Raw genomic sequence first — 27,425 nt, 5'->3', positions numbered from 1 at the left:
CTGGATGCACCTTGCTTCCCCTACCCCTCTTTATAGAGCCTTTGAACTTTCTGCTTCTTTGACCTTGTCTTTTTTCCCCAGCAAACTGTGACTAAACTAAAGGGTCAAGGACCTTGGCTAAGACCTTTCTCCTTCTCTTTCTACCTTCTCTCTCCTTTCCTCCTTCTTTCTCTCTCACTGTTATATCCCCAGGGCCTAGAATAATACCCAAGATATAAAGTCACCTAATGAACTCGTTTGAATGACTCAAACTTTTATATAAATAAAAATCAAGAGTCAGAACACTGTATATAAATAATCACATTTGTATAAATTTTAAAAATCATGATCATATAAGAAACTGCTAATTGTGTTTTCACTTAGGGAGAAGGATTACAGGTCTGAAAGTAGGATGAGAATTTATTTTTAATTTTATTTCCTTATGTATGGTTTTAATTTTACCAAGTGTATTATATTATATTTAAGGAATTGTTAAAATTTTAAAAATTTATTTTTTCTCTAAATAATGATGTTCAACTCCAGTTTTCTAACATTATTTAGCATTCCAGTTATATTAAAAGGACCTGTAAAATTACAGTGAAATCCCCAAATGAAAACAGTTGTATTTATTTTATTTTAAGTAAAATGCTAACATAGACTATAATCAAAACGTCAGAAAATAACAAATGTCGGGAAGAATGTAGAGAAACTGGAACCCTCATACATTGCTGGTAGGAATGTAAAATGTTGCAGCCATTTTAGAAAACAGTTTGGCAGTTTCTTTTAAAGTTAAACATAAATTTACCATACAAGCCAGCAATTCTACTCTTAGCAACTAGCACAGAGAAAGAAAAACGTATATCCACACAAAGACCTGCACAAAAATATTGTAGCAGCATTATTTATAATATTCAAAAAAGGGAAACAATCCAAATGTCCATTGACTTATTAACATATGAGTAAATGTAGTCTAGCCATACAATGGAATATACTATTCAGCAATAAATAGAATTGAAGTACTGTTACATATTAGCAGCGTGGATGAGCCCTAGCCATCCACAGAAGCCAGACACAGAAGACCAGGTATTATATGATTCCATTTATATGAGTTATCCAGAAAAGGCAACTTTATAGTGACAGAAAGTAGATTAGTGGTTGCCTGGGGCTGGGTCTTTTGCGGATGATGAAAATGTTCTAAAACAATTGTAATGATGGTTGCACAACTCAAAATCACTGATTTGTACTTTAAAACAGGTGGATTTACAGTATGGAAATTATACTTCCACAAAATATTTTGGAAAAAAAACCAGGAATGAGCGGCTAAAGTTTTTTGTTGGGCTTGTTGATTGCACGAATTTTCTAATGTGATTAAAAGTGAAATTATATAGAACAAAATTAAGATGTTATATTGTACTTAGATATCAAAAAGTCAAAATAATGATATTTATATTTCACAGGCCAGTTTTTACCAAAATTTTCTTGTTTGTGTAGTGAGGAAAGTATCTGTTTCTAATCCTCTATTTCTAGCATACCTATAGATAAGCAGTTCTCTTTATTTATACTTTGCTAGGGCACTGAAGTTACTTCCTTGACTATGAATGGTTTAGTGAGGTATATAATAATATTTTCCCCAGGATGCATGACTCCTGTATAAACTTTTATGAAGAGAATGCAATGTCAATAACAATTAATTAAGGTCTTTCCGAATTCTTTTGTCTGTAATTAAAATATAAGACTTTGTGACAGTATGTTTTAATTTACTCCCCAACTTTAAATCCCTTTCCAATATCCAGTATTTGTTCCTACTTTACACGTTAGTATTTCTTGAGTGAGTTGGTAGCATTGAAGGTTTAAATTTTAAAGTAATCAACCAGAAAGCAAATTGTCATCAGAAAAGAGATTCAGCACAGTTTGTCGAAGGAGCAGAATGTAAGCAAAGGAAACAAATGGTCAACCTGTTCCTGACTTCTCTGCGGGAAATCTGGGGGTGGCTTAATTAGCGCCCTTGACAGGAAATGACATTTGCAGAGGATAAAAAGCTGTTCTTAGCTAGATATCCCTCTGCTGCAAAGAGACCAGAATAAGAAGACATAATCTTTAAGAAGGAGATGGATTTTGAAGAAAGAATGAACTTCCTGATGAGTTGGTTCACTTAAGAATGGGTTTAAGGGGAGGCTATGCAGGCTTTTCTCTGGGAAACCTGAATATCGTACAGAATGTAAGCATACATTTATAAAAAAAATAAGTATTTTATATTTTTGAAAACAAACTTTTTCCTACTTGCTCAAAACCTGATATAATTTACTGTGAGTGTAATATTTACATAAAATGCCAAACTATGTATGTTCTGAAGAACAATAGAATAGGTTTGAAAATTTATGACCTGGCAGTTTGTGCATGGGAATTATGCTTATTTACAAGGTTGACATATTTACACGTATACTCCAAAGATTGTCTTTTTCAAAAACGTGATTTGTAGCCAGCACATCTGTCGTTCTTATGCAGGGGATTAAAATGAGCTATTTTTGTTGAAGTTCATCTGTAGAGTAACAGAATGTTAAACTAGCTTGCCAAAAAATTTACCTTTCTAGATTTTGTTTCTTTATATTAACTTTTAAAATGTTCTTTTCCTCTGTATGAAAAAACGTCATTCTTCATTAAAAAATATATGTTTTGTGGTTTTATGTTATATTTTTGACACAACTTCAACACCTACATGATGCCTAAGCTCTCCTGAATTGGCATTTTGAATTTTAAATGATATCCAATGTATATTTTCTCCAGTAACAATTTTTACCAACGTTATTGACTTTTTCTCATTTGAATGTGAGATTGTTTTGTTTGCTTCTCATGAAAATTAGACCTGTTCTAGCTTTCCCCTTTCAAATGGCATTATGTCATTTGTGTTAGGGCTTACCACGAAAGTCTGACTGTCTTCTTGCCTTTCCAAAAGTTAGTACAAGTGTGAGTATACATTCTATGTGAAAGGGGGTAGAAATCTTTTTCACATACTTCTGTTTTAATCTTATAGCAAATGGGAATTACTGAATGGCTCAATCCTCAGGAAACTGACCTTCGTCTGACTTCCTGTCTCATTAAAGAACAATAGCAAAACTCAAATTAAAAACTATTCAGTCATGATTTAGTCCTGCTTAAAGGAATGTACACTGAGCCTCCAAGGGGGTTCACTGCAATAAATTATACCAGGGAGAAGGATAGAATAAAAACACTTAGCACTAGTTTCCAAGTTGCCTGTAGTCTAAATAAGTTCTTATTGAACTTTAAGGTGCATGCAGATCTTCTGAGTATCTTGTTACAATGCCAGTGGGTCTTGGGGATGGGGCCTGAGAATCTGCAATTCTAACAAGCTCCCAGGAGATACAGATGCTGCTTGTTCAAGGCTCTTTGAGATGCAAGAGTCTAAATGGATGACTGGACCCAGTATTCAAAGAAGAATATGCCTACCTATCGTATGTGACATACATTACATAATGTTTTTTTACTATCATAACAGAGCTGGGCAATGGTAGTGTCATCCACTAGAAAACAAGGTCACATAATATTAAACCATCTGTAAAGGATCCATGGAGAGAGATGTCCTTAGGACTGTCTTCCTAACTGACCTACCCAGAGAATTAGACTGGCACAGACAGAAATTTGATTGCTAGAACTAAATATTTATAGACTGTCTAGACTGACCAAATATTTGATATAGAATGAGTATATATTTTTTACTTCTTTTTGATTTTTTGAACCCTTCCATCTAGCCAGAAAAGAAAAATTTTGCGAGGTAAAGAGGGGTCATAAAAGCAGATGCCTGTAGGGGCTGGGCAGTGTCTACTGCTGAGCAAAGAGGGCTTGTGAGTTAAGAGGAGCTGGGGCAGAGATGTGCTGGATAGGACACACTTCATTCCGTCGTTGGCATGCAGCAAGGTGGACCCAGCATGGCCAGAGTTTCCAACTTTTCCAAAAATCCTGAAATACAAATTTCATGAGAAATTTTCCCAATTTTAAAATGTTGGCTATTAATTTAAATTCTTTTAAAACCTTGTGCAGGCCAAGAACACATCTGTGTCCCAGATACAGCCTGTGAACCACTCATTTACAATCTCTAGTATAGAATACATTGAAGTGTTTTAATGTGCTTCTCATGATTGAAAAATTATGAATTTTCAAAATGAAACTTTCTGGCCTTTTGTCTTTAGGCACTTTGATCAGAAGAAACAGTCTGTTTTATGCATTTGGAGGCACGGGAATAAGATTGGTGTAAGATCATAAAACCCGTCTCTCCTTATTCTTTCACATTCCAGATTACAGGACAGGCCCGTGTTTCACACAGGTCAACAACCAGATGTGCCAGGGGCAGCTGACAGGCATTGTCTGCACGAAGACCCTGTGCTGTGCCACGATTGGACGGGCCTGGGGCCACCCCTGTGAGATGTGTCCAGCCCAGCCTCAGCCATGCAGACGGGGCTTCATCCCCAACATCCGCACTGGAGCTTGCCAAGGTGAGTCAATGTGCAGTCACGTAGGTGCAGAGTCAGGCAGGACAGTCACTGGCCTGTCAGGTCTCTCGTAACTGGATCCGTGGTATCTGGCACTGGGGATGGTAGGTTTTAGCACAGTTCCCATCTCAAAAGGGGCCTCAATACTAAGCCTCATGCAAGATAGTTTATCTTTTACCACCTATTTAATTATTACGTATAACTCTTGACATTAATGGGGGAGAAAAGACAGAGATAATTTGAAAATAGAAAAACACAGTTTGAAATGCTTAATGTAATCAGAGAATGAACCACTGTCTGTTTATCCAGATCCCACTAGCCCCACCCCCAGCCCCACCGTGCCCACTCAGTAACACCCATGCCAATAACCCAGGTAAAATGTTTTCTCTCTCTTCTACTCTTACACAAATGAGGAGAACCTGAGCTCAGAAAACAGGAAAAGGGAGCCTCTGTCATAACCCTGTAATGTTATTGATAGTGTCTTCAGAGACAAAGAGTGAGCTGTGTCTACTACTGCAGTTACTTTGGAGTTTGTAACCTGGCTTGGTTGTGGTCTTGTCTCCAGATAATCTCATGGAATTCCCCAACCACATCCATGACATGGTTATGTATCAGGGCCAGACTGGGGTCATGAGGCTACTACAACAGTGGACTGCAGCCCAAGTTCCTGAAATTGTTGCATATTTACTGGTTAATGGTTTCAATTTATTTTACAGCTACCACAGTTTTTACCTTGTTTGATTACTTCTGTGTTGTTTTATGTATTATGTTCATTTTCAGAGCTTGTCAGCCTGCTTTCTAATGTGTTCTCAGAGGGCATTTCCCAAGTTATATACTCATAGGATCACAGGAAAACAAATTACTTGGGTATTCACAAAAATGTTATTACTCATATTTGTCACATGGACAGTTAGGTTTATTGGTTATAATTAAATTGTATATAAAATTAGATCTGAAGTCTTTCATACTGATGGCAGTGCTGTAACCAGTGTCTGAGGCAGAGACCAATCTCCCTGTCCCACAGATAGGATATAGTGTAGAAAGTCAGTCTGGTGTCCTCAAATCCTAATGCGGATTGTGGTTTGCAGAGCCTGCGCACAGCTTCAATTCATTGATTTATAAAATGCTAGTTCTCTGCATAATTTATTAAGTGTATTCCTAAGAGCAGCCTCTAAAGATTTTTGTAGTAGTTTTATATTTTATGATAGGTAATATTTAAAATATGGTTTATATTTAACCTTTTTCGAGTAGAACTATAGGGATTCCTAGGGAACGACCTAGTAACACATCATTAACAAATTTATATTTAATCACATAAAAAAAGCCATGTCACTTGTGAACTTAGATTGATTTTTTGAGTATTTTGTCTCTTGGGATTAGTACTTATCACAGGTCAAGATATTGCCTTAATGATGAATATTGGGTTAAATGCCATTTTTAATCGTTGTTTACTTTGGAGGATAAAATTCTTTATCTTTCACAGGAATACCAGTCCGATTATATAGAGTTCTTGATAAAACAACAATTTTTCTATAGAAGACTGTATTAGCATATTATTATTATGTATTAGCATATTATTTACTATATAGATCTTTTTTCTTTTTTCTTAGCACTTATCATCTCCTTAAAGACTTGGTTACTAATTATCTTTATTGTTTTTACTCTTCCCCAGTTAGAATATAAGCACTATGAGGACAGGAATGTCCTTGAGGCATCTAAAAGAGTGCCTTGCATGTAATAGATGCCCAGTAAATATCTTTTGTATTAATAAATGGAATAAAGATTAAAATACATCCAAACACCACTAGTTCATAGAAGCAGCTCAAGCTGAGAAAAGCCCTTAATTCAATCAAAACATCCCAAATCACACACTCTGCTCATCTTCTGTGTTTATACTTACAGTTTTTGTTTTGATATTTTGCCAGAGAGGCTTCATTTTTCAGAAAACAGTTAATAAATGTATCATCTAATCTCTAACTTTTTGAATGTCCTGGGTATTTAGTAGTGTCTGAAGGTTTATTTATTTGATTTTGTTCATACAGCAAAGATTAGTGTTGGGCTCCATTTGCCCAAAAATCTAATGAATTAGTACAGCAACTGTTGCATAATGAAATTTGCCACGTGGTTAAAGTGTCTGGAAAAGCAAGTTAAATAAGATCTGCTTTATTTCAAAATCATGGCATAGTCAGAAAGTTCTCAATTAAATCCTAATCCTCTGTTGAAGCTATTTTAAGACTACTGTGATTTCATTTTTCCTTTTAAATTCCCAGACTGTTTCCCAAATACTTGTGCCAAATTAATTTGGAAGACATGGGACATGAAAAAAATAACATAAAACACAGAAGATACATGTCATACTTTTTAATAATAGTGATCTTTTTTTCATAGGAAAATTGAAAAGTTGTATACAGCTAAAAAATAAATTTCAGCTGTTTAGATGATAACTGTAAATAACTTAATATTGGTTCTAAAACATACTTCACATAAGCCAGTGGAGGATATTTCTGAAGTTCAGAACATAATGCATCCTGTAGCTGACTGATGGAATTAATTATCTATGTGATCTGAAACAAACAGGATAACTTCTTGAAAAACCAGGGTCAACTCAAAATTAAAATGTTACTTTTTAAAAATTAAATTGCTAGTGAATCGGTAATATTTATTATTTTTAATTGTTGCTATGAAGACATTCTGGACTTAAATAAGCAGTGTTGTAAAGGTGTGCATTCCTTGGGTGCTGTGAAGTATAAAATTAGAGGGTGGCCACATAGTCCTTGGCAACATTGAGAGTTGTCAGAGTTCTTGTCCTATGTCTGACTCTAATTCATGTTTAGTCTTGTACTTTCTTCTATTTTATTTAACATTAAAATACCATCTTTAACTAAATATGAACCTTAAAATTTAAGCTACCATAAAACTAGTGAATTAAAGACTTAAGAAGAATATTTATAAACTTTACATATGTTATAAACTACCACATGTATATGCTGTATTTTTTTATTTTCTTATAGATAGCTTAATCTTTAATCTTTCCAGTCTTAGGAATCTTCTCTGGTTAGAAGTAATCTATTATTTGAGATTAGTACTTTGCTTTGGGTCTTTTGGGTCTTTTAGGTGTTCAAATTAACAGTTTCCACTTTAAAAATGTAAAACTATATTAAATTGTACACAATTCTTAATTTATGTTTTTGATATTTAGGAATTAGGCTTTTGCACTATGTGTAGCATCTCAAACCTCATCTGTCTTGAAAAGTAGGACATAAAAAGTTTGCTTATTAAATTCAGTCTCTTGCTTTCTCATTCGCAGCAGTGGCAAACTGATACTGAGCCTCTGTTCTGTTCCAGGCCACATGAAAGGAATGCAGACACATAGGGCAAAGTCAGGCTCTTGGGAAACTTAGTTATCTAGCAAGAGTACAAGACAAGGACTTGAATAAAGAAATAGCAGTACAAATCCTAAATCAGTGCCTGCAAACCAAATGCTGGTGTATGTTTATTCCATATGTTGTTAATGTGAAGAAATAGGTGGTTCCTTTACTCTGACTGCAGATTGAAAAAAGTAAAGAGTTTAAGAGCAGTTAAAACCAGGCAAACATGGTTAGTTCTTCAGTTGTAGACAGAGAGGATGAGGCCCAGAGTAAAAAGTTATTTCTAGGTCGTCTGCATAGCACAAATGAAAAGGAAGTTTGCCCAGTTATCTAGTTAATTGATTGCAATAAATTATTAAAGATAGTTACAGCCCAAATTAATTGATCTTGGATTTTACATTGATCAGGATTACTGGATCATAACAAAGTTCAACTTTAATTCATGATGTGCCAACACAACCTGTTCCTATGCAATCCAAAAACATTTACTTAAAATGTTATAGAGGGAAGTGGACTTGGCCCAATGGATAGTGCATCCGCCTACCACATGGAAGGTCTGCAGTTCAAACCCTGGGCCTCCTTGACCCATATGGAGCTAGCCCATGTGCAGTGCTGATGCGTGCAAGGAGTGCCATGCCATGCAGGGGTGTCCCCTGCATAGGGGAACCCCACTCGCAAGGAGTGTGCCCCGTAAGGAGAGCCACCCAGCACGAAAGAAAAGTCCAGCCTGCCCAGGAGTGGCGCTGCACACACAGAGAGCTGACACAACAAGATGACACAACAAAAAGAAACACAGATTTCCGGTGCCGCTGATAAGGATAGAAGCGGTCACAGAAGAACACACAGCAAATGGACACAGAAAGCAGACAATTGGGGGTGGAAGGGGAGAGAAACAAACAAACAAACAAACAAAAATCTTTAGGAAAAAAAGAAGTTATAGAAACTTCTGCTTAAAGATAGCAGGATAAAGACATGTTTACCTTATTCCCCTTCTAACACAACAAAAACTAACATGAACATGAGTAAGAGAGCAAAGGTATTCTAAAATAAAATTCTGCCACCCCAGATGATAAGTGATGAACACATGCAGTTGTAGGGAAGTCATTGGGACCATGAGCATTTTCTCTGAGGATCAGCATCCAAAAGGCTATTCATTGGTTGAACCGAGTAAAAGCAGAGTGAGGGCTGTGGGTTTCTGTTGGCGACCAGGAAAATGCCTCTGTAAGAGACCTAGATTGAAACCTAACAGTAACAGAGCGATGAGAGCAGAAGGAGAGACCCTAGAGATATGCCATTTCTGGTATCCTCCACACAGCTGTCCGGCCCAGAGACAGCTCTGAGACAACACAAGGGAAGGAAAGGGAAGAGCGAGGAACAATTCCGAGTCAAAATCTATTGGTTTCCTAGGGCTTCCATAACAAAATATCACAAACTGGATGGCTTAAAACTATAGAAATTTGTTTTCTGACAGTTCTGGAGGCAAGAACTTTGAAAGCCAGGTGATGGTGAATTCATCCTCCTTCTGAGACTGGTAGGGGAGACTCCTTCCTTGCCTCTTGTAGCCTCTGGTGTTAGCCAGCTGTCCTGGTGCTCCTTGGTTTGTAGGCACATCACCCCAATCTTTGCCTCCTTCATCATAGAGCCTTCTTCCCTGTGTATGTATAACTTAAAAAGACAGAAGATGGGAGCCACATTATTATCTGAAAGCTGAATGCTGATTCCCAGGAATTTGGTGGAAAACTGTTTCAGACACTATGCCCAATAAAAGTTTTCAAACTCACCCATTTCCTCTTGGCTCCATCGTCCCGAACTCTGTGCTTTAGAGGAAATTTAAGGATGAGTAATTATGAAAAAAAAGACTTAATAAGTATTCTACATAAAAACTAAAAAAAAATTGAGAGAAAAAGAACATAAGACAAAGCTTTATGAAAGACATGCAACAAGGAATTACCCAAATAAATGCAAGTTCAAATGCTTCTTTCTTTTTTTTAAAGATTTTATTTATTTATTTATTTATTTATTTATTTATTTATTTATTTATTTATTTATTTCTCTCCCCTTACCCCCCACCCCCTCCCAACCCCCCTCCCCCGCCCTCGTTGTCTGTTCTCTGTGTCTATTTGCTGCATCGTCTTCTTTGTCCGCTTCTGTTGTTGTCAGCGGCATGGGAATCTGTGTTTCTTTTTTGTTGCGTCATCTTGTTGTGTCACCTCTCCCTGTGTGCGGCACCATTCCTGGGCAGGCTGCACTTTTTTCGCACTGGACGGCTCTCCTTACAGGGTGCACTCCTAGCGCGTGAGACTCCCCTACGTGGGGGACACCCCTGCGTGGCAGGGCACTCCTTGCGCACATCAGCACTGCACATGGGCCAGCTCCACACGAGTCCAGGAGGCCCAGGGTTTGAACCACGGACCTCCTGTGTGGTAGACGGACACCCTAACCACTGGGCCAAGTCCGCTTCCCAATACTTCTTTCTTAAGTCAAAGAAATTAATAAAAATATGGTCCTTCTTTTAAAAGGAACTCAAAGGAGAATTATAAGAGTTAAGCAAAGACAATCAAATAAAAAAATAAATCCATGGAACTGCACAGCACAGACTATGAGCCGTAAGTTAAACCATGGACTATAGTTAACAATACAATAGTAAAAATGTGTTTCTGTCAGTTTTGTAACAAATGTACCATACCAATGCAGGGTGTTACAATAGGGTGGTATATGGGAATCTGGTATTTTATGCATGATTGTTTTGTAAACCCACAACTTCTTTAATAAATAATAAAAAAGACAGATGAAAGAAAAAGTGAATTGGTAATACTCAAGAAAGAAATATAAGAGAGACTTAAAGCTTTGCCTAATTGAAAACAAATAATATATAAAAAATGTAGAAACAACTGAAAAGGAGAAATCAGTAAGACAGGGAGCTTGAGTAAATCACAAATGAAAATGAAAGAGAACAGAATATAGTGGTTATTGAGAAACTGGTACATAGTAAAGTCAGACTATGGAGAGCTGACGAATGTAACAAATATATGTGTAAAGGTTAAAAAAGAAAACTTTTCTAAAATAAAGGCTTTAATCTTCAGATTGGAAGGCACAGGACTGCAATAAAGAGAGAAGATAATGAGAATCTCATCTCATGAGCATATGTGCAGAATAAGCAAATTTTTTCAAAGGGAATATTCCATCTTGTCTCAGATATCTGTAAAGCAACCTATCATACCAGAAAACAGTGTCTAAAAACTTCTAAGTTAATGATATGAGGCTTGATTTGATTTACATTTCAACAGGATTATTTTAGTTGCTCTGTAAATTTTAGGGGGGCCAGAGTTGAAGCAAAGAAACCAGTTAGAAGGTTCATACTATAGTTCTGGCAATATATGATGGAGGCTGAGATTAAAGTAGTGGCAGGCGGACAAATTTGAGATGTATTTGAAAAGTAAACACTAGCCGCTGATGGAATGATGTAAAATAAGTGACAGGGAGAAGCCAAGTTTATCTTCTAATTTTCTCACTTTAACAACTGGATAAATCATGTTGACATTTGTTAAGATTATGAAGATAGAGACATAACCATTCTGTATTCTACCTTTATCACAAACTGACTCCTACATGTAATAAGTTATCAATATTTGTTTGTCGTGATGATCATTTGTTCAACAGCTGATTTTTTGCTTTTCACATGAATATGTATCTGGTTAATATCAAACCATATTGGATGGTTGCCAAGTTACCCTGAAATTCTCAGATTACATATACAGACAGACCTATTCTTCAATTGTGCTACTTAAATGCTGACATTCGTTTTTATTGAAATAAAAGTATGTATGTGAATATTTATGAAATATAGAAATAAAAACATCAGTTATAAAAATGGATCTAGGTTGCTAAGAGGCAAAGTTAAGGAACACACAATTAACTGTAGTAATAAAAATTGGTCCTTATTTTCCCACAGAAATAAATGAAATGAAACCTTTTTATATGCCTGTACCACTGTACATATTTTTCCATGTTTGGAAGTGGACTAAAAACAATATACCATCTAATACTAATTTATTTCATAAAATAAATTTAATCTTTTAGGGCAAGTTTACTTGGAGAAGTTGGAGAACAAATGGATTTGTAAACTAGGGTTATTATTGCTTTATTGCATTATTTATAACCTTTATAGATATTGACTGAAATGATTAAGGTTTAAATTTCAAAAGATTTAAGTTTATTGCTTTAAAATCCTTACATATGATTTTGAAGTGATTCAAAATTTAAATAAATAAGTTTGTGCCTGAATTGGAGGAATGAACCAAAATATACCTGTACAATCTGGGACAGTAGAAAATTAATCAGACATTTGTAATTGCTTATGCTAAAACTTTGAAGATGTAGAAACTTTTGCATTGTTTAAAGATTTGAGACTTGCTCTTTATCTTTTTATTGAAAGCACTTAATATATGCTTTTAGGTCTAAAATGATTATATCTATAATACTTTTTTAAAACTTCCTCTTTTATTTCAAATACTACTTGTATTTAAAATAGAGTCTTTACAGCTGGGTAGCCTATGATATTTAAAAAATAAAGGTTTTCTTTTTCCTTTTAAGAAAATACTTTGTTAGGCAATTATAGAACAAGTCCTATAATATAGGATTGCTTCTTCCCTTTGAAAATCATCGAATCTACTAAATATGTAGTCTAAGACTTTATGAATAGTATTGAGGGATTTACAAGTTTGGCCTCATTTTTCAACTTATACTGTGAAATTCATTCTCTGATTTATCTGCCAGGAAATTAGGTTTCCAGGGATATTTTATACCATACTGTAATGAGGGTGGGAATGTAGAACACTTTAAAATAATGTAGTTTGAAATGTTATGAGCTAAACTATTCAATATATATATGTAAACTTCTTGACATTTATTTTGTTTTAGCTGATTTTTGTTTGGATCAGATGTTCTTTAATAAGACCATGAAATTTTATTTCATTTTAGCATAATAAAAATACTTTGTACTGTCATAATTTTATAGACTGCTAATGCAAGGGAGATTGATTATGACAAATTTGTTTGTTTATATAGTAATTATATTTTATATATGCTTTATCTGTCATAACAACCTATTGAATTCGGGACTATTACTTCTTACAGAGAAAGAAATTAAGGCAAATTTGTGTAGCTATAAAGTGACAGATTCAAAAACAAAGCAAAGGATTTTTATTCCAAATCCACTCTTGTACTATTGTAAGTTTTCTGTAGTTTTTTGGTAGAATCGCTTTATCAGGTAGGGGACCATGCCCTTGTATTTCTGATTCACTGAGGATTTTTGTTTGTTTTTCTTTTTCATTCTTATCATGAATGGGTGTTTAATTCTGACACTTGCTTTTTCTATATGTATTGAGTTGATCATGTTTTCTTTAGTGTATTAATAAGGTTTTATGTTCTCATAATATCTGTCTACCTTTGGTGTCAGGGTAATATTGGACTATTTCAATAGAGAAGTGTTCCCTCTTCTTTTTTGGAAGAATTTGTGTAAAACCTGTATCATTTTGTCCTTAAATATTTGACATAATTCAACAATAAATCTACCAGGGCCCGAGGTTTTCTTTTTGTGAAGGTTTTTAAGTATGAATTAAATTACTTTCATAGATACAAGTGTTGACAGATGACAGTAAATCTCCCAGGGCCTGAAATTTTCTTTTTGTGAAGGTTTTTTAAGTATGAATTAAATTACTTTCATAGATACAGGTGTTGTCAGTGAGTCTTAATATTTGTCTTAAGGAATTTTTACACTTCATTTTAATTGTTGAATTTATCTTTATAATAACTTTATATTGTTTAAAAGTTTTACCTTATGATTCCATTAATCTCTGTAGAATTTATAGTGATGTCACATTTTTTATATTAGTAATTCATGTAATCTCTCTTTTTTTCCTTGATTTGTTTTGATAGAGGTCTTCAGTTGTACTGATAATTCCAGAGAGCCAGGTTTTTGATCTACTGATGATCTCTATTGTCTCTCTTTTTCTGTTTTATCAATTTTTATCAGTTGCTTGGAGGAGTATGGAAATTTCCAACTAAAATTGTGGATTTGTCTATTTCTCCTTTCAGTTCTGTCATTTTTATTACAAATTTTCTATAAACAGTGCATATGCATTTAATATTACTTATGCCCTCTCAATGAATTTGACTGTTTATCATTATGGAATTTCCATCTTTATTCACAGTAATATTCCTTGTTCTGATGAATACTTTGCCTAAAATTAGCATTGCTACTCAGCTTTCTTTTGATTAATGAGTGTATGATACATTTTTTTCATCTTTTTGCTTTTAACCTATCTGTGTCAAAGCAGGTAAGCATGTTTCTTCTACCAACACCCTCCCCCGCCCCCCCGATGGCTTCCTTGTCTGTTTGCTCATGTTTTTTTGCTCGTTGTCTGCTTGTTTCTTCTCTTTTAGGAAGCATCAGAAACTGAACCTGGGACAGCTCATGTGGGAGGTGGGTGCCCAACCGTTTGAGCTATATCTTCTCCCTGCTTTTTTTTTTTGCTAGCTGTCTGCTCATTTGCTTGTTGCCTTGCTTGTTGTCTCCTTATTGTTTTTGCTCTTTGTTCATTGTTTTTTCTCATTGTCTGCTCCTTGTTTTTGCTTTGTCTACTCATTGTTTGTTTGTATTCTTTAGGATGCATCGGGAACTGAACCCAGTACCTTCCGTGTGAGAGACAAGTGCCCCACTGCCTGAGCCACATTCGCTCCTTTGGGTTTCTTTCCTTTCCTTTCCCCTTTCCCCTTTCCCCTTTCCCCTTTCCCCTTTCCCCTTTCCCCTTTCCCCTTTCCCCTTTCCCCTTTCCTTTCCCCTTTCCTTTCCCCTTTCCTTTCCTCTTTCCTTTCCTTTCCTTTCCTTTCCTTTCCCTTTCCCCTTTCCTTTCCCTTTCCTTTCCCTTTCCTTTCATTCCCCTCCCCCTCCCCCGGTTGTCTGTTCTCTGTGTCTGTTTGCTGCATCTTGTTTCTTTGTCCGCTTCTTTTGTCGTCAGCAGCACGGGAAGTGTGGGCGGCGCCATTCCTGGGCAGGCTGCACTTTTCTTTCGCGCTGGGTGGCTCTCCTGACGGGGCGCACTCCTTGCACGTGGGGCTCCCCTACACGGGGGACACCCCTACGTGGCAGGGCACTCCTTGCCCGCATCAGCACTGCACATGGGCCAGCTCCACACGGGTCAAGAAGGTCCGGGGTTTGAACCATGGACCTCCCATGTGGTAGATGGACGCCCTAACCACTGGGCCAAGTCTGTTTCCCTGGGTTTCTTGTAGACAGTGTAAAATAGGGTCTTGCTTTTTTAAAATCCAGTCTGACACTCTCCGCCTTTTTAATTGAGTTGTTTATGCCATTTGCATTTCATGTAACCATCAGTGTTAATTGGGTTTGATTCTATACATTGCTGTTTGTTATCAGTCCTACCTATTCTTTTTTCCTTTTTTCTCTTTTCATGCCTGTATTAAATTAATTCAGTATATTTTAGTATTATTTTAATTTCCACACTTTGATTATAAGTGTGTTTCATTTTTACTGTTTGTCTATACATTTTAAACTTATCACAGTGTTCTTCTGTTTCCCCCTTCCATCCTCAATGCTATTCTTGTTCTACTTTTTACTCCTCTGTATGTTAGAACCTCCAAAATACATTATTATTATCTTCAACAATCAATTACATTTTAAGATTATTAAGAATAAGAAAAATATATTTATGCAAATCAACATGTTTACTATTTCTAATGCTCTTCATTTTTTGTGTCTATTCAAATTTCCCTCTCATATTTCTTTTGCCTGAAGAACTTCCTTTAACATCTCTTGTATTTTCTCAGCTTTTATTCATCTGAAAAAAGTCTGTATCATACTTTATGAATTTCATAATGTCAGTATTAAGGAATTCTGTTCCTCATTGGATGAAAGTAAAGGATGAAGAAGGTAAATGTAATGCCTAAGCCTGAAAAGATTTTACATTTAGAATAAGAAGAGAATAACCCCAGTATAACAATATTTCGGGATCTCAATAGTAGACAGCTTTCAGGTGAGGAAATAAAAAACTAACAATCATAGTGAAGAGTAATTAGAGAAATGGAAACTAAAATAATAATTAATATCCCTTTATGATTAATGTGCTCACGGAAGTTAGGATATTGGATAGTCCTACCATGTATGGGCAGGGAAGAGGAAACACAGGAATTGCCACGAACAGTGGAGGTGTGTAGAGTATTCGTGGCATTCTTCTGGTATGTGTGAGGACTGCTGCAGGCATTTTGGAGGACCACCAGGCACTATTCGTTCATTTTCACTATATACATACCCCACGATTTAGCATTTCTGCTGTGAGTTTCCAGCAAAAGGACAGAGTCCATGCAGCCATTCAAGTCCATTAAGAGATCCACGGCACTGTTCATTGTATCGTTCACTGAGGTGGTGGGAAGTTGGAGGTCAGGTCGGGCCCCTTCATCGGGAGCATGAAACACAAGGAGTGTTTTGCAGTAAACCGAAGCAACTTGCTGGCTTCCCACTAAACAGTGTGGATGGATCTTAAAGCAGAATTCCAAATGAAACAACAGCAAAATGAGCTCGATAACATGCTATTTACATAAGGTATATGCAAACAAAGGGGTCCGAACTCCCCTAGCCCCAAACTCTTGAGAGCAACTGAATTTTCTTCTACACCTCAAACAAATGTAAATATATAGTCTGAAAGTTAATCACATCTATGTTCAAAATGTTTTCTTCTTGCAGATGTCGATGAATGCCAAGCTATTCCTGGAATATGCCAGGGAGGAAACTGCATCAACACAGTGGGTTCCTTTGAATGCAGATGCCCAGCTGGTCACAAGCAGAGTGAAGCTACTCAGAAATGTGAAGGTAATTGTCTTTATTTTGGGAGACAGGCCAAATATGCTGCTTTTTAATCCAAGAAAAACATGACTTCATTTTGAATTTTAAAGAATATTAATCTCAATTATAGCACTTTATTTCATTATGAAATTGTAGGTATAACCTAATAGCAGTTCCATTTTGATTTGTGTCTTAGAGCCTTCAGGGTTTTGATTTGGAAAGATTCAGTTTGCATTTTGCATCTGGTTTGTTATCTCATTACTATTGTGTAGTAAGAATGGGAGTGATCTAGCCCTTTAAATTTTTCTCAATAATGTAGTTTTTTATTTTACTTATAAAATTATATGAAAAACTAAAATTGGGGTAGAGAGAAGTCCAAGTGAAATACAGTGTTGTATGTAAATGATGTGATAGTAATTAGCACCATGTCATGTATTACAGAGCAAAATATCTTAATAGTTTTATTGACTGTTGTTGCTTCACGAACCACCGAATTAAGAAGCAAGCACAGTGGCTCAGGGTGGATGTGCTTGACTATTTTAAGGACCAAATAAATTATTTCTGTATCTTGTGAAAGAATATCCTGCTCAAATAAATATATTCAGAATAAAAGCTAATAATTTTCTGCAATATGAGATTTGAGTTATAAGACTGGAATATAAATTTCAACATTCGTCAAATAGAATAAATTCGTTTATCTATTATCGAAGGCTTTATCATTTTTATGAAATGCACAAAACTTCTGTGTGTGTGTAACTTCAGTGAACATGTGTATTTGAAAAAATGTAGTAGTATTGAAGTGCGATTTTTATCTTTTCAGTTTTTATTTAACTTAAATCAATTTATTTCTTTACTTTTTCAAAAGACAATAGACTAAAACTATTCTAGTTCTCTTTTTTGTGACATAAACATTCTCATGAACTCAGAGTTTTAAAAACTTTATTCTTGAGATTTGTTTTGCCAGCTTAGCTTTTCTGAGGTCAAAAAATGTATATGTGAAATGCCGTGATTCTGAACTTACCCCACATGCCTCGTATGGTCTTAACTGGTAGCGTATTATGTGAAAGTAGCAAGCATATGTTACCATTTCTTCCTGTGAACAAAAGAATTATCAGAAGTTCATTTAGACCCACTTACCTTCAAGAACTAAAATCCATCTTAAGATGGGTATGATTAAGTCTATTTGTTATTTCCCTTTCCAAAAGGCAGTATTTGGGGTTATTTTGAGTGGATGGTTTTAAAAATTGTATCTTTCTGTAAAATAGAAAATGGGGAAAAAGCAAAAAGTACAGCTAAATATAGAAAGTAAAAAAGAATGTGAACTATATTCTTAGATAGGATGTAGAGTGTGGTACATATACTGTTGTTTCAATGCCAGTAACCATAAACCGCTGAGACATGCATCATCCTCATCCTATGTCATTTTTTTAAGTGTATCTTCTGTACATCCTCATTCATTTATAGTCATCTGCAAATGTACTTGACTATTTTAAGGACCAAATAAATCATCTCTGAAACTGTTAGCAGGAAGGCCCAAGTGGTTTATGTTTATGTAAATAAAAATGTTGTTAGCCAAAGTCTGCCTATAGCAGAAAGGTTGAGAACAATAATTGGAAGATGGGAAACTATCTGAATCAGCACAGGAATTGGACCAGAAAGCCTGGAATCCTCAGGAAGTCTGGGTCATGCAGCTCTTTCCCTGGTACCTTTTCTATTTTTCACTCCTGACTTTTTGTTCATCCTTTTGTTACTCCCCTTCACTTTTCACTTCTGGAATAATATCTAAACTAGATCCAATGGTGGTATACTTAGGAACAAAGACATGATTATTGATAATAGGTGAGAAGTCACAGCCAATGACTGATTATAGTGGTGGTGACATTTCAGTTATACATCAAACAATGCATTTCTTCTTATGTGAAAATGAAATGCAATGAAATGATCTGCACATCACATTTCCTCAAAGCAACATACAGAGCCAAGCCAGAGTTTGGGGAAAGACAGTGTAACTATTTATTCACCACTTGTCTATGTTCCTTAGGAAAGGGGGCTATTGATGTAATGGAGGCACCACCCAGAGCCCTGAATTAGTAGTCTCTTTCCTTATTTCCTGGCCCAGCAGCCAAACCCATTTGATCATTGCCCAGAAAAAAATTATGTGATTTAATATTAGGGATTGATGGGGAATAGAAGAATTAGAAGTAGTGATTAGAATTTGAAAACTAAAGGTTTTATGAAGCCTTAGCTTTGTGTATAAATCATACCTAGTTGGAATTGTCTTAAAAGGGGCTATTATCAATTTCTTTTGGGTAATAGTGTTCCTTTATATAAAAGATCAAATGATATTTACTTAGATAAAATAATTAAATGTAATCGGTGGCATAATGTGTCTGGTAAGACTGTAAACTATTGCTGCACTTAGTAACAGTTTTGAATTGTAGTCAGTTTACGCATAGTTTATATAGTATCAGAGTTAAATTAATATTTGCTCAAAACAAAAATTTAACTGTGGGTGATGACTTTGGACCAACTGCTAAAGGTAAGGTATTTTAACTATTTATGTACATTACATATATAAAATACGAAAGTATTGGGAGATTTATTTTTAATGATGCCCTTTCTGTTTTTATCATAGCAAATTTCATAATTCTATTTGTATGTAGTGAAATTTGCTAAACCTTTGTTAGCCTCAAAGTTACTGGGTTGCTTCAGAGGTAAGAAAGTTAACTCCAAAATTTTGAGTCTATGTGATTGGGGAAAGGGTGGCATCATTAACAAGAAATTGGAAAGTCAGTGTAATAATTTTTAAAACTTGTGTTATTGACTTTTTTATTTGTGCTTGTTTGTGTAACTGTCTCACTCCAACCCTTGAGTAAGGTCCTTGAGGAAGGAGAGTCTGTATGTTTAGTGCTGTATTACAGAGCCTAACACAGTACCTGGCATATTGTAGGCTCCTAATAAATATGTGTTCATTAATTGGGAGGGGGGGATATAATAAATTAGTTTCTTTGACTTGGCTGAATGTTGTGGGCGATTAAGGCAGCATGCATAGAATCTCCCTTTCAGCAGTGCCGGTAACATGGCCGCCGGGGCTGATAAAACAATAGCTTAGGTCACCCTCTCCCTTCCTTACAGAACCAGTTCGCCAAAAGTTCTTACCTCAAATCTGCCTTCCGCCCTAGCAACAGCAGCTGCCAATCCCAGACCTTCACCTATCCTTACCCGCCACCCCCCTCCTCCCTAGAGTATATATGCTCAGTCCCCTCAATAAAACTTTGCAGCTTGATCAGAATACTGTCTTGCTGTCGTTCTTTGTGTCTCTTGTCCCATACCATTCTTCCCTCATAGGATCTAAAGCTCCCGTTGATCGCCCGCTGGCCGGGACAGCTGAACTTTCAAAAAGAAGGCAAAATGTGGGGCCAGAGTTAAAATTTGATAAGAGGCCAACCATCCTCACCAAGGGAATTTTTCCTTCATTGACTAATTTTCATTTTCTTAAAAATTTGATTTTACTTTGGTTGCTATCAAGAGATCAAAAGCATAAATATTAAATTCAATTTGGGATCTTTAGAGCTCCCTTGTCATTGTCCCTCTTTGATAACCTGCAGGTGATGCTTCTAAGTTTAGGGACCTTAGCTCTCTATTTAAAAGAAGGTGTTGTCCTCTGCCTCTTGACTGGGATGGCTCCTTAACCAAGATTTTATCCTGAAAGACTTGCTGTGCTGAGCATATTCAGTTTATACTAAAATGGAAGAAAAAAAAAAGTGAGGAGGGGAAGGCATTCATCTCCTAACTTAATGTTAGAAATATATGACTACTCTATTTCTCCATATTAAGTGAACTGAACCTAAAAATAGAACGTCCGGGCCTGGCTGATTCTCCCATGAGGTTCTTATTTCTCATATTCGTAGATTCCTGTTCATGCTATAACTCTGAGCCCAAAGTAGAAAGAAATGTACACTTCTGTATGTGTGCTTGTGTGTAGAGAAGAATCAGTTCATTTTTATCTTCACTCAGTTAGGATGTCAATTCCACAAAGCCTGTCACGATGCCCACTGAAACCACAGCTTATTTCTTCTGGACCAGATTGGTTTCAAAATCTAATTTCCTAACACTGTCATCTGGTGGGCAAAATGGCTCTTTGGTGGAGTAAACCATTTCATCACATTCAAAGAGAAGGTTGTTTCAGTTACTCATTCTATTCAAATATTCATTAATATCAAATATTAGTTTGATTTAAATGAAGAAGGGAAGCAAAACACATCAATATAATATGAAATGGTATATTGGAATACTGTCCAGCATTTTTCTTTGTTAAAATAAAACAAATTATTTTTAATTTCATTCCACGTCGATAAAATACAAGTAGATGCCAGATGTCCTTGTATGATCTCCCTTCATACTAGACCTTCTTTAACATTCCTTGAGCTAGTTATTCTTTTCCTGGCTTAAATAGAAAGCAGGAAAAGAGCATCATTGTATTGGAAAGTTTCCCTTCAATGGCTCTTTATGTGTCAAATAGTTGTTTGCAATTTATTCTGAAGTCTTCAACTTTGGTCCATTACCACAGCATTTTGTTGTTTGAGATCTGTGACAAGAAATATATTTATTTATGCTCATGCAACTTTTTGGCACAGTATCTTTGGCTGCTGTTCCAACTGATTTGAAAAACCATGGAAAATAAACTTTCTGTACTAAACTGAAAAGTGTACTGCCTTTTACTCATATTACCAAAAGTGTATTAACTTTAAAATAAATATAAATAAATCCATTGACTATTTCTCAAAGGGAAAACTACACATTAAATTTGAGAGTGTTGCAAGGATATTGTAAACATTAGAAACATAAAATACTTTCAGGTTCATCAATTTAAAAGTCATGTAAATTGATGTCTTTTAAATCCTTTAAAAAAGAAATTTACAACATTGTAGTTAAAACATAATTGCATGATATAGCTCTTCTCACTTGTAAGGAAGCCATGACCTCTAAACTAAACTTGCTTTTTTGCCCCATAATTTATTTCTCTATCATGATGCTTATCACATTGTATTTTAGTTATTTTTTATATGAGTCAGCCAGCAGGTTATAAATGCAAAAATAATATCATTTTTCAATGATGGCTAATATTTATTGAGCTCTTATCATGTTCAAGACAATATTTAACCTCTTTACATGGGTTATCTAATTAAATTATCACAATGCTCTGATGTGGATTACTATTATTAACCCACATTACAGATGAAGAAATGGAGACACAGAAAGGCCAAGTAACTTTCTCAAGATTATGCAGGTAGGAAATGGTTAAGCCAGAATTCTGCCCTTAGCCTTTGCTCTCAGCTGGTGATGTTGTTGAGCAACCATCGGTGAATGACCAGGAAGCACAGACCCCAGTCCAAGAACTGCATTTTAGGGTAAAATTCCTGGAGACAGGAACCTTACCAGGAGTGCAGTGTTCCTGTTGCTGGCAGCATTTTGTGGTAATGCCTTAGGATCTAGCAAGGTGATCCTGGCACTGCCTGTGGGGTTTGTAAGCTGCCTGAAAGCACTGTCCTCCTTCCCTGATATGATGGGGGCTGAACAAATATGAAATCTTGACTCCAGCCCTGTTTCTTTACCTCAGCCTTCAAGACTGGGGGAATGTTCCCTTCATGTCATCAGAGTTTAGGGGTCCAAGCCTTGTGGTCACATATGCATGACCTGGCAGATCAGTGTTTTCAACCCAGATCCAAAACGGTACAGGCAGACTTACTTAAGCCCTGTGGGAGGTTGGCCCACAAGGGATAAGTCTTGAAAAAGCTAATCTTCCCTCTACACTGCCTCTCTGTGGCTGATGTAAAAGTTATACAGGCAGTGGCTTTTTGTTATATTTTCTGTTCATTAAAATGAAAACTTATTCTGTACCATTATGCTAAAACAGTCCATTTACTGTGACTTTAGAATTAAAATTGCAAATCAAGGAGAATTGAGTTTGGAGTAAGGAAGTGGAAATGAATTTCCATCTTTATTCCTAGAAGGTAGTCAATAGCAATACAGTAAAGAAACAGTTTTAGAATGACAAGGGCATTCTACCATTCCTGTGGAAAGGTAAAAGCAGGCAAGAATTTAATTTTTAAAAAGTAGAGTAGAAAACTAGTCCTTCTAAAATCTAAAACATGTTAAAAAGCTAAAATATTTAAAGTACTATGGTAATAGCATGCAAATAACTAGCCCAATGAAACACAATAGAAATTGCATTAAAATAACTCTAATCTATGGCATTTAAAGCTGTAGGGACAAAAGATAGATTGTACAATGAAGAGTGTCAGGGATGACTAGTTATCATTTGAGAAAAAAAAACTGGCTCTATACATCATACTGTATACCAAAATAAAATTTAAATGGATCAGAGTTATAAATATCAACAAAAGAAATACAGTGATGTCAAGTAATCATGGGGGAATTTTTATATAGTCTTAGATAAGAGAAAAAATACGTTGGTAAATTCAACTACATAAAATAAATTGCATGGTAATAAGAGAAAAAAGCACATTGCAAAGAACGAAAGACAAATGGTAAAGTAAGAAAGACATTTGCAACTTTTAATACTGCTGAGAACAAATTTCTGGAGGCGGACTTGGCCCAGTGGTTAGCGCGTCCATGTACCACATGGGAGGTCCGCATGGGAGGTCCACAGTTCAAACCCCGGGCCTACTTGACTCATGTGGAGCTGGCCCATATGCAGTGCTGAGGCACACAGGAGTATCGTGCCACGAAGGGGTGTCCCCCTCATAGGGGAGCCCCAAGTGCAAGGAGTGCGCCCCATAGGGAGAGCCGCCTAGCAGGAAGGAAAGTGCAGCCTGCCCAGGAATGGTGCCGCACACACGGACAGCTGACGCAGCAAGATGATGCAACAAAAAGAAACAGATTCCCAGTGCTGCTGACAACAACAGAAGGAGACAAAGAAGACGACGCAGCAAATAGACACAGAGAACAGACAATGGGGATGGGGGGGGAAGGGGAGATAAATAAATAAATAAATCTTTAAAAAAAAAAAGAACAAATTTCCAATTATATAAAGAAATAATACAAATCAATAAGGAAATAGCTGGTAAAAATGATCAAGGATGTGAGTTGACTGTTCACAGTAAGAGAAATACCAGTGGCCATAAATATAGTAAAACATGCTTATCCTTAATTAGAATAAGAAAATATCAAGTAAAACTACTTGACATATCATTTTTTATCTATAAATTTGATAAAAATTAAAACTTTGATGGAAAACTATGTTGCTGAGGGTGTTGGGAAATAGATGCCCTAGTAAATTACTGTCTAAAATTGGTACCACCTCTATAGAGGTCAATTCAGAAGTATCTTTCAAAATTACAGTGACACCTAACCTTTGATCCATTAATTCTAAGAATTTGCCCTATATTCGTTTTTTTTTTTAAAGGTGGACTTACAAGGTGATTCATTCTCTTTGTTTTGTAATAGCAAAATATAGTAAACAACTTATACATAATAATAGCCTGATTACATTATGGAATATAGACACAGCGGAAAATTGTTCATCCATGAAAGAAGAATTTGGGCACTTTATATATAAAAATATGTTCAAGATATATTGCGACATTATAAAAGCAAGTCAAAACATTTTCACAAAAATGAAAAGAGAAAAGAAAAGCATTTGTTTATTTATTTATGGATAGAATGTCATTGGAAGGACATGAAGAAAATCTGATGTCATTGGATGTCTTAGGAGATAGAAATTGGCTTGGAGAAAGGGATGAGAAGGAGACCTCTCACTGGGTACTCTAACAAAAGATTTTAACTTTGAACTATGTAAATGTATTATTACCTATTCAAAATAATTAAATTAAAAGCAGAGATTAAGGTGGGGTGGGGGAAATCCTATTCATTTGTCACTTTTTTAAATGCTCTTAATGAATTCCTGTAGTAGAATCCTCTTCCCTCCTGGTGGTTCTGTTTCAGTGTGGATAAACCTTCTCTGGTGCTTCTGTTTTCCCCAGAACACTAAGTGTGTTTCCTGGCACATTCCATGCTGCCAGGCAAACAATAGATGCACACCTAATGCTTACCGAATATGGAATAAAAATATGGGAATTCAGCAGAAGTTCAGTTAATCTTAAAGTTATTACTTTTATATATCAATACAATTTTAGAAGCATCAAATGAAATTGTTTGACTTTAATGCTCCTATTAATTGTCAACAGGAAAAATATCTCATTAAAATATATTCGATGACTTGAAGTAGACATAAAATAACAAGGGAGAGATCAGAGACAATACTTACACAGTGAAGATGATTATAATTTGCTTTTGGAAAATGTGCAAGTAATATTTAAAAGGGTGTATGTGGGAGCTATTTCATGAAGAAAGGGGACAAAATCCTGGTTGCCAACTTCAAATAAGCTTCATAGCCCAGTGAAATTAGAACTTTGCATAGGAATCAAACAGCTTACTGCTCCTTTCCAATTAGGTTAGGACTTTCAAAGGAGAAGAACATGCTGTATTTTTCCTCTACTTTATGGCATTTGCATTGATTTATTTATTTTAGGGTTTCTCCTCAGGTGCAAAATATTGTATAAATCTTAGTATTTGTCTTATGATATAATACTATGTCACAATGGCAGCTTATATTCATTTATTTTAAATAATGTAATAAGTACACATGAAACCACCAAAAACAAAAGCAAGGATATTGGCAATAACCTACATCTACCCATGGTTCTGCCTCCACCCTACATAAACATCTCTTTGTTTCTAGGATTCCACATTACCTTACTTTCCTTTTTAGATAGTTTTATTACATCTATAGATACTCCATTTATCATTGTTATTATTACTATTATTGCATTTTTTTTACTTTGCACAAAGAATTTGATATGTGGAACTTTATTCACTTATTATATATTGATATAATCCATCCACATGGTCACAGGTTGCTCTAGTTCTTTCTTAGAAAGGGATATAATATTCTGTCATGTGTATGTATCATAGTATATTTGCTCACCCAGTTTCCCTCTGATGGCCTTTGAGTTGTTTCTTGATTTTTCCTATTGTAAATAGTTGTTATATGTGTCTCTTCTGCAAGGCTTGCTATTATGTTTGCTATACCATAGGATGTATAAACATTCAGTTTTAAACTACAATACCAAACTCTTTTCCAAAGTGGCTGCACCATTTTATATTCCTGTTAAACACAAAAGAGATACTGTGGATCACATCCTCTCCAACCCTTGGTATGATGGATGAGCAGATGTTCAGAAGGCTTTTGCTTGAGGGTATTAGGAAGAGTGGCCTTTGCACTACACTTGAAGGTCAAGTAGAAGCTTTACATGTTTTGATGAGGAGACAGACTAAATGGAGACAGTCATACCGGCAGAACTAGAATCAGGGATGCACAAAGCAGACAGAGAACAGTTTAGTTTGCAAGAAGATTCCCTTTTGCCCTCTCCACAAAAATGTTCAGTGAATAATAATCATAGCTAAGTTCTATTGACTGTTTATTCTGTTTCCAACAGTGTGGTGAGCCCTTTTCTTGCATTAGCATATTAAAATCCTAACAAAAACCTTATGAGGGAGATTCTCGTATTATCCACATTTCATAATGAGGAAGCTGAAGCACAGAGAAGTTAATGTATTCTGCCCAAGGGATTCAAACCCATGCCAGTCTGAGTCCAGAGGTCATAGGTTAACCATTCCCAAAGGTAGTCACATGGCTATTAAGATTATTTTTTTTTTAAAAGCGAGAGATTATTTTGGGTTGCACTTTGGAAATCAGTCTGAGGGCACCAAGGAAATAGGAAGTGGAGATGGCAGCATAATTCTTGTGGTGGCCCAGGTGAAGACTTTTGCATGCCAGTGTAGCTCTTTAATGGCCAAACGGTAAGGAGTATAGTAACCCAAAGATCCAAAGAGTCCCAGAATATCAGACTTTTCTCAGTTTTACATCTGGAAGAAACTTTAAAGACCTGACTCAGTGCCCTCGTTTTTCCAAGAACATAACTGGATGTCATGGAGCAGTTATTTCTACAAGATCACTTAGCCAGATGTAATAGATTTGGGACCAGGAACTCATCTCCTGGCTGTTTGTTTATTCTCTTTCCACTGTATCACAATGTCTCATCACAGGAGAAGTCTTTAAAAGATCTCTTTGGGGTCTACCAGATATATGTGTCTTATCTCTTCAGACACAGCTGTTCTGCAGTAGAGACTACACTGTCATCTGTGTGTTGGCAGCATATTTCCTCATCCCGATTGGTGTCACCTAGCTGGTGTCTCTTCTCCTTCACCCAAGCAACCATGGCTTTGCTTGGGGGTAACTAGATGTTACCTGTTGGTCTGGCTAGTTTACAGCAGACTTTCAGACACATCTACTTGATGCAATATTGTACCAGATAGCCTCTTCAAGCTAGAGCCAGCTACATCCTAGAGGTAGGGTCCCTTTGATTTCCCAGAGGGATATTTATTAACCATGAAGTTAGTATGCTTATGGCTTGTTTGGCTTGCCTAATTGAGGAACAAAACATCTCATATTCTGAGTAGTTTGGTGACGTAGATGTAGCCTCGTCCCAGGCCTGTGTATGAACCCTAGCCCTCCTCCTAGATTGGTACAGAAGCATCTGATGAGTGATTCTCAAACGGCTAAATAGATCTGGATTACTCTTTAGGTCACTTTTATGAGGCACTGGGTTTATTACTCAGATTAAGAAATCA

The 27,425-nt window shown here is 36.0% G+C and overlaps 1 protein-coding gene across 1 annotated transcript in view; it reads left to right on the top strand.

The window, feature by feature from the left end:
* Positions 1-27,425, top strand: part of FBN2 (fibrillin 2) — a 266,741-nt gene that overhangs the window by 66,110 nt on the left and 173,206 nt on the right. The window contains exons 6-7 of the mRNA XM_058277993.2: positions 4,290-4,487; positions 16,611-16,736. Coding sequence (XP_058133976.1) covers positions 4,290-4,487; positions 16,611-16,736 — 324 coding nt within the window. The remainder of the gene's footprint in view (positions 1-4,289; positions 4,488-16,610; positions 16,737-27,425) is intronic.

This window comes from Dasypus novemcinctus, chromosome 2 (assembly GCF_030445035.2).
Source record: "Dasypus novemcinctus isolate mDasNov1 chromosome 2, mDasNov1.1.hap2, whole genome shotgun sequence".
In the NCBI taxonomy this organism is placed as follows: Eukaryota; Metazoa; Chordata; class Mammalia; order Cingulata; family Dasypodidae; genus Dasypus; species Dasypus novemcinctus.
The sequence above is the reverse complement of the archived record's forward strand: the minus strand, read 5'-3'. Positions and strand labels throughout refer to the sequence as shown.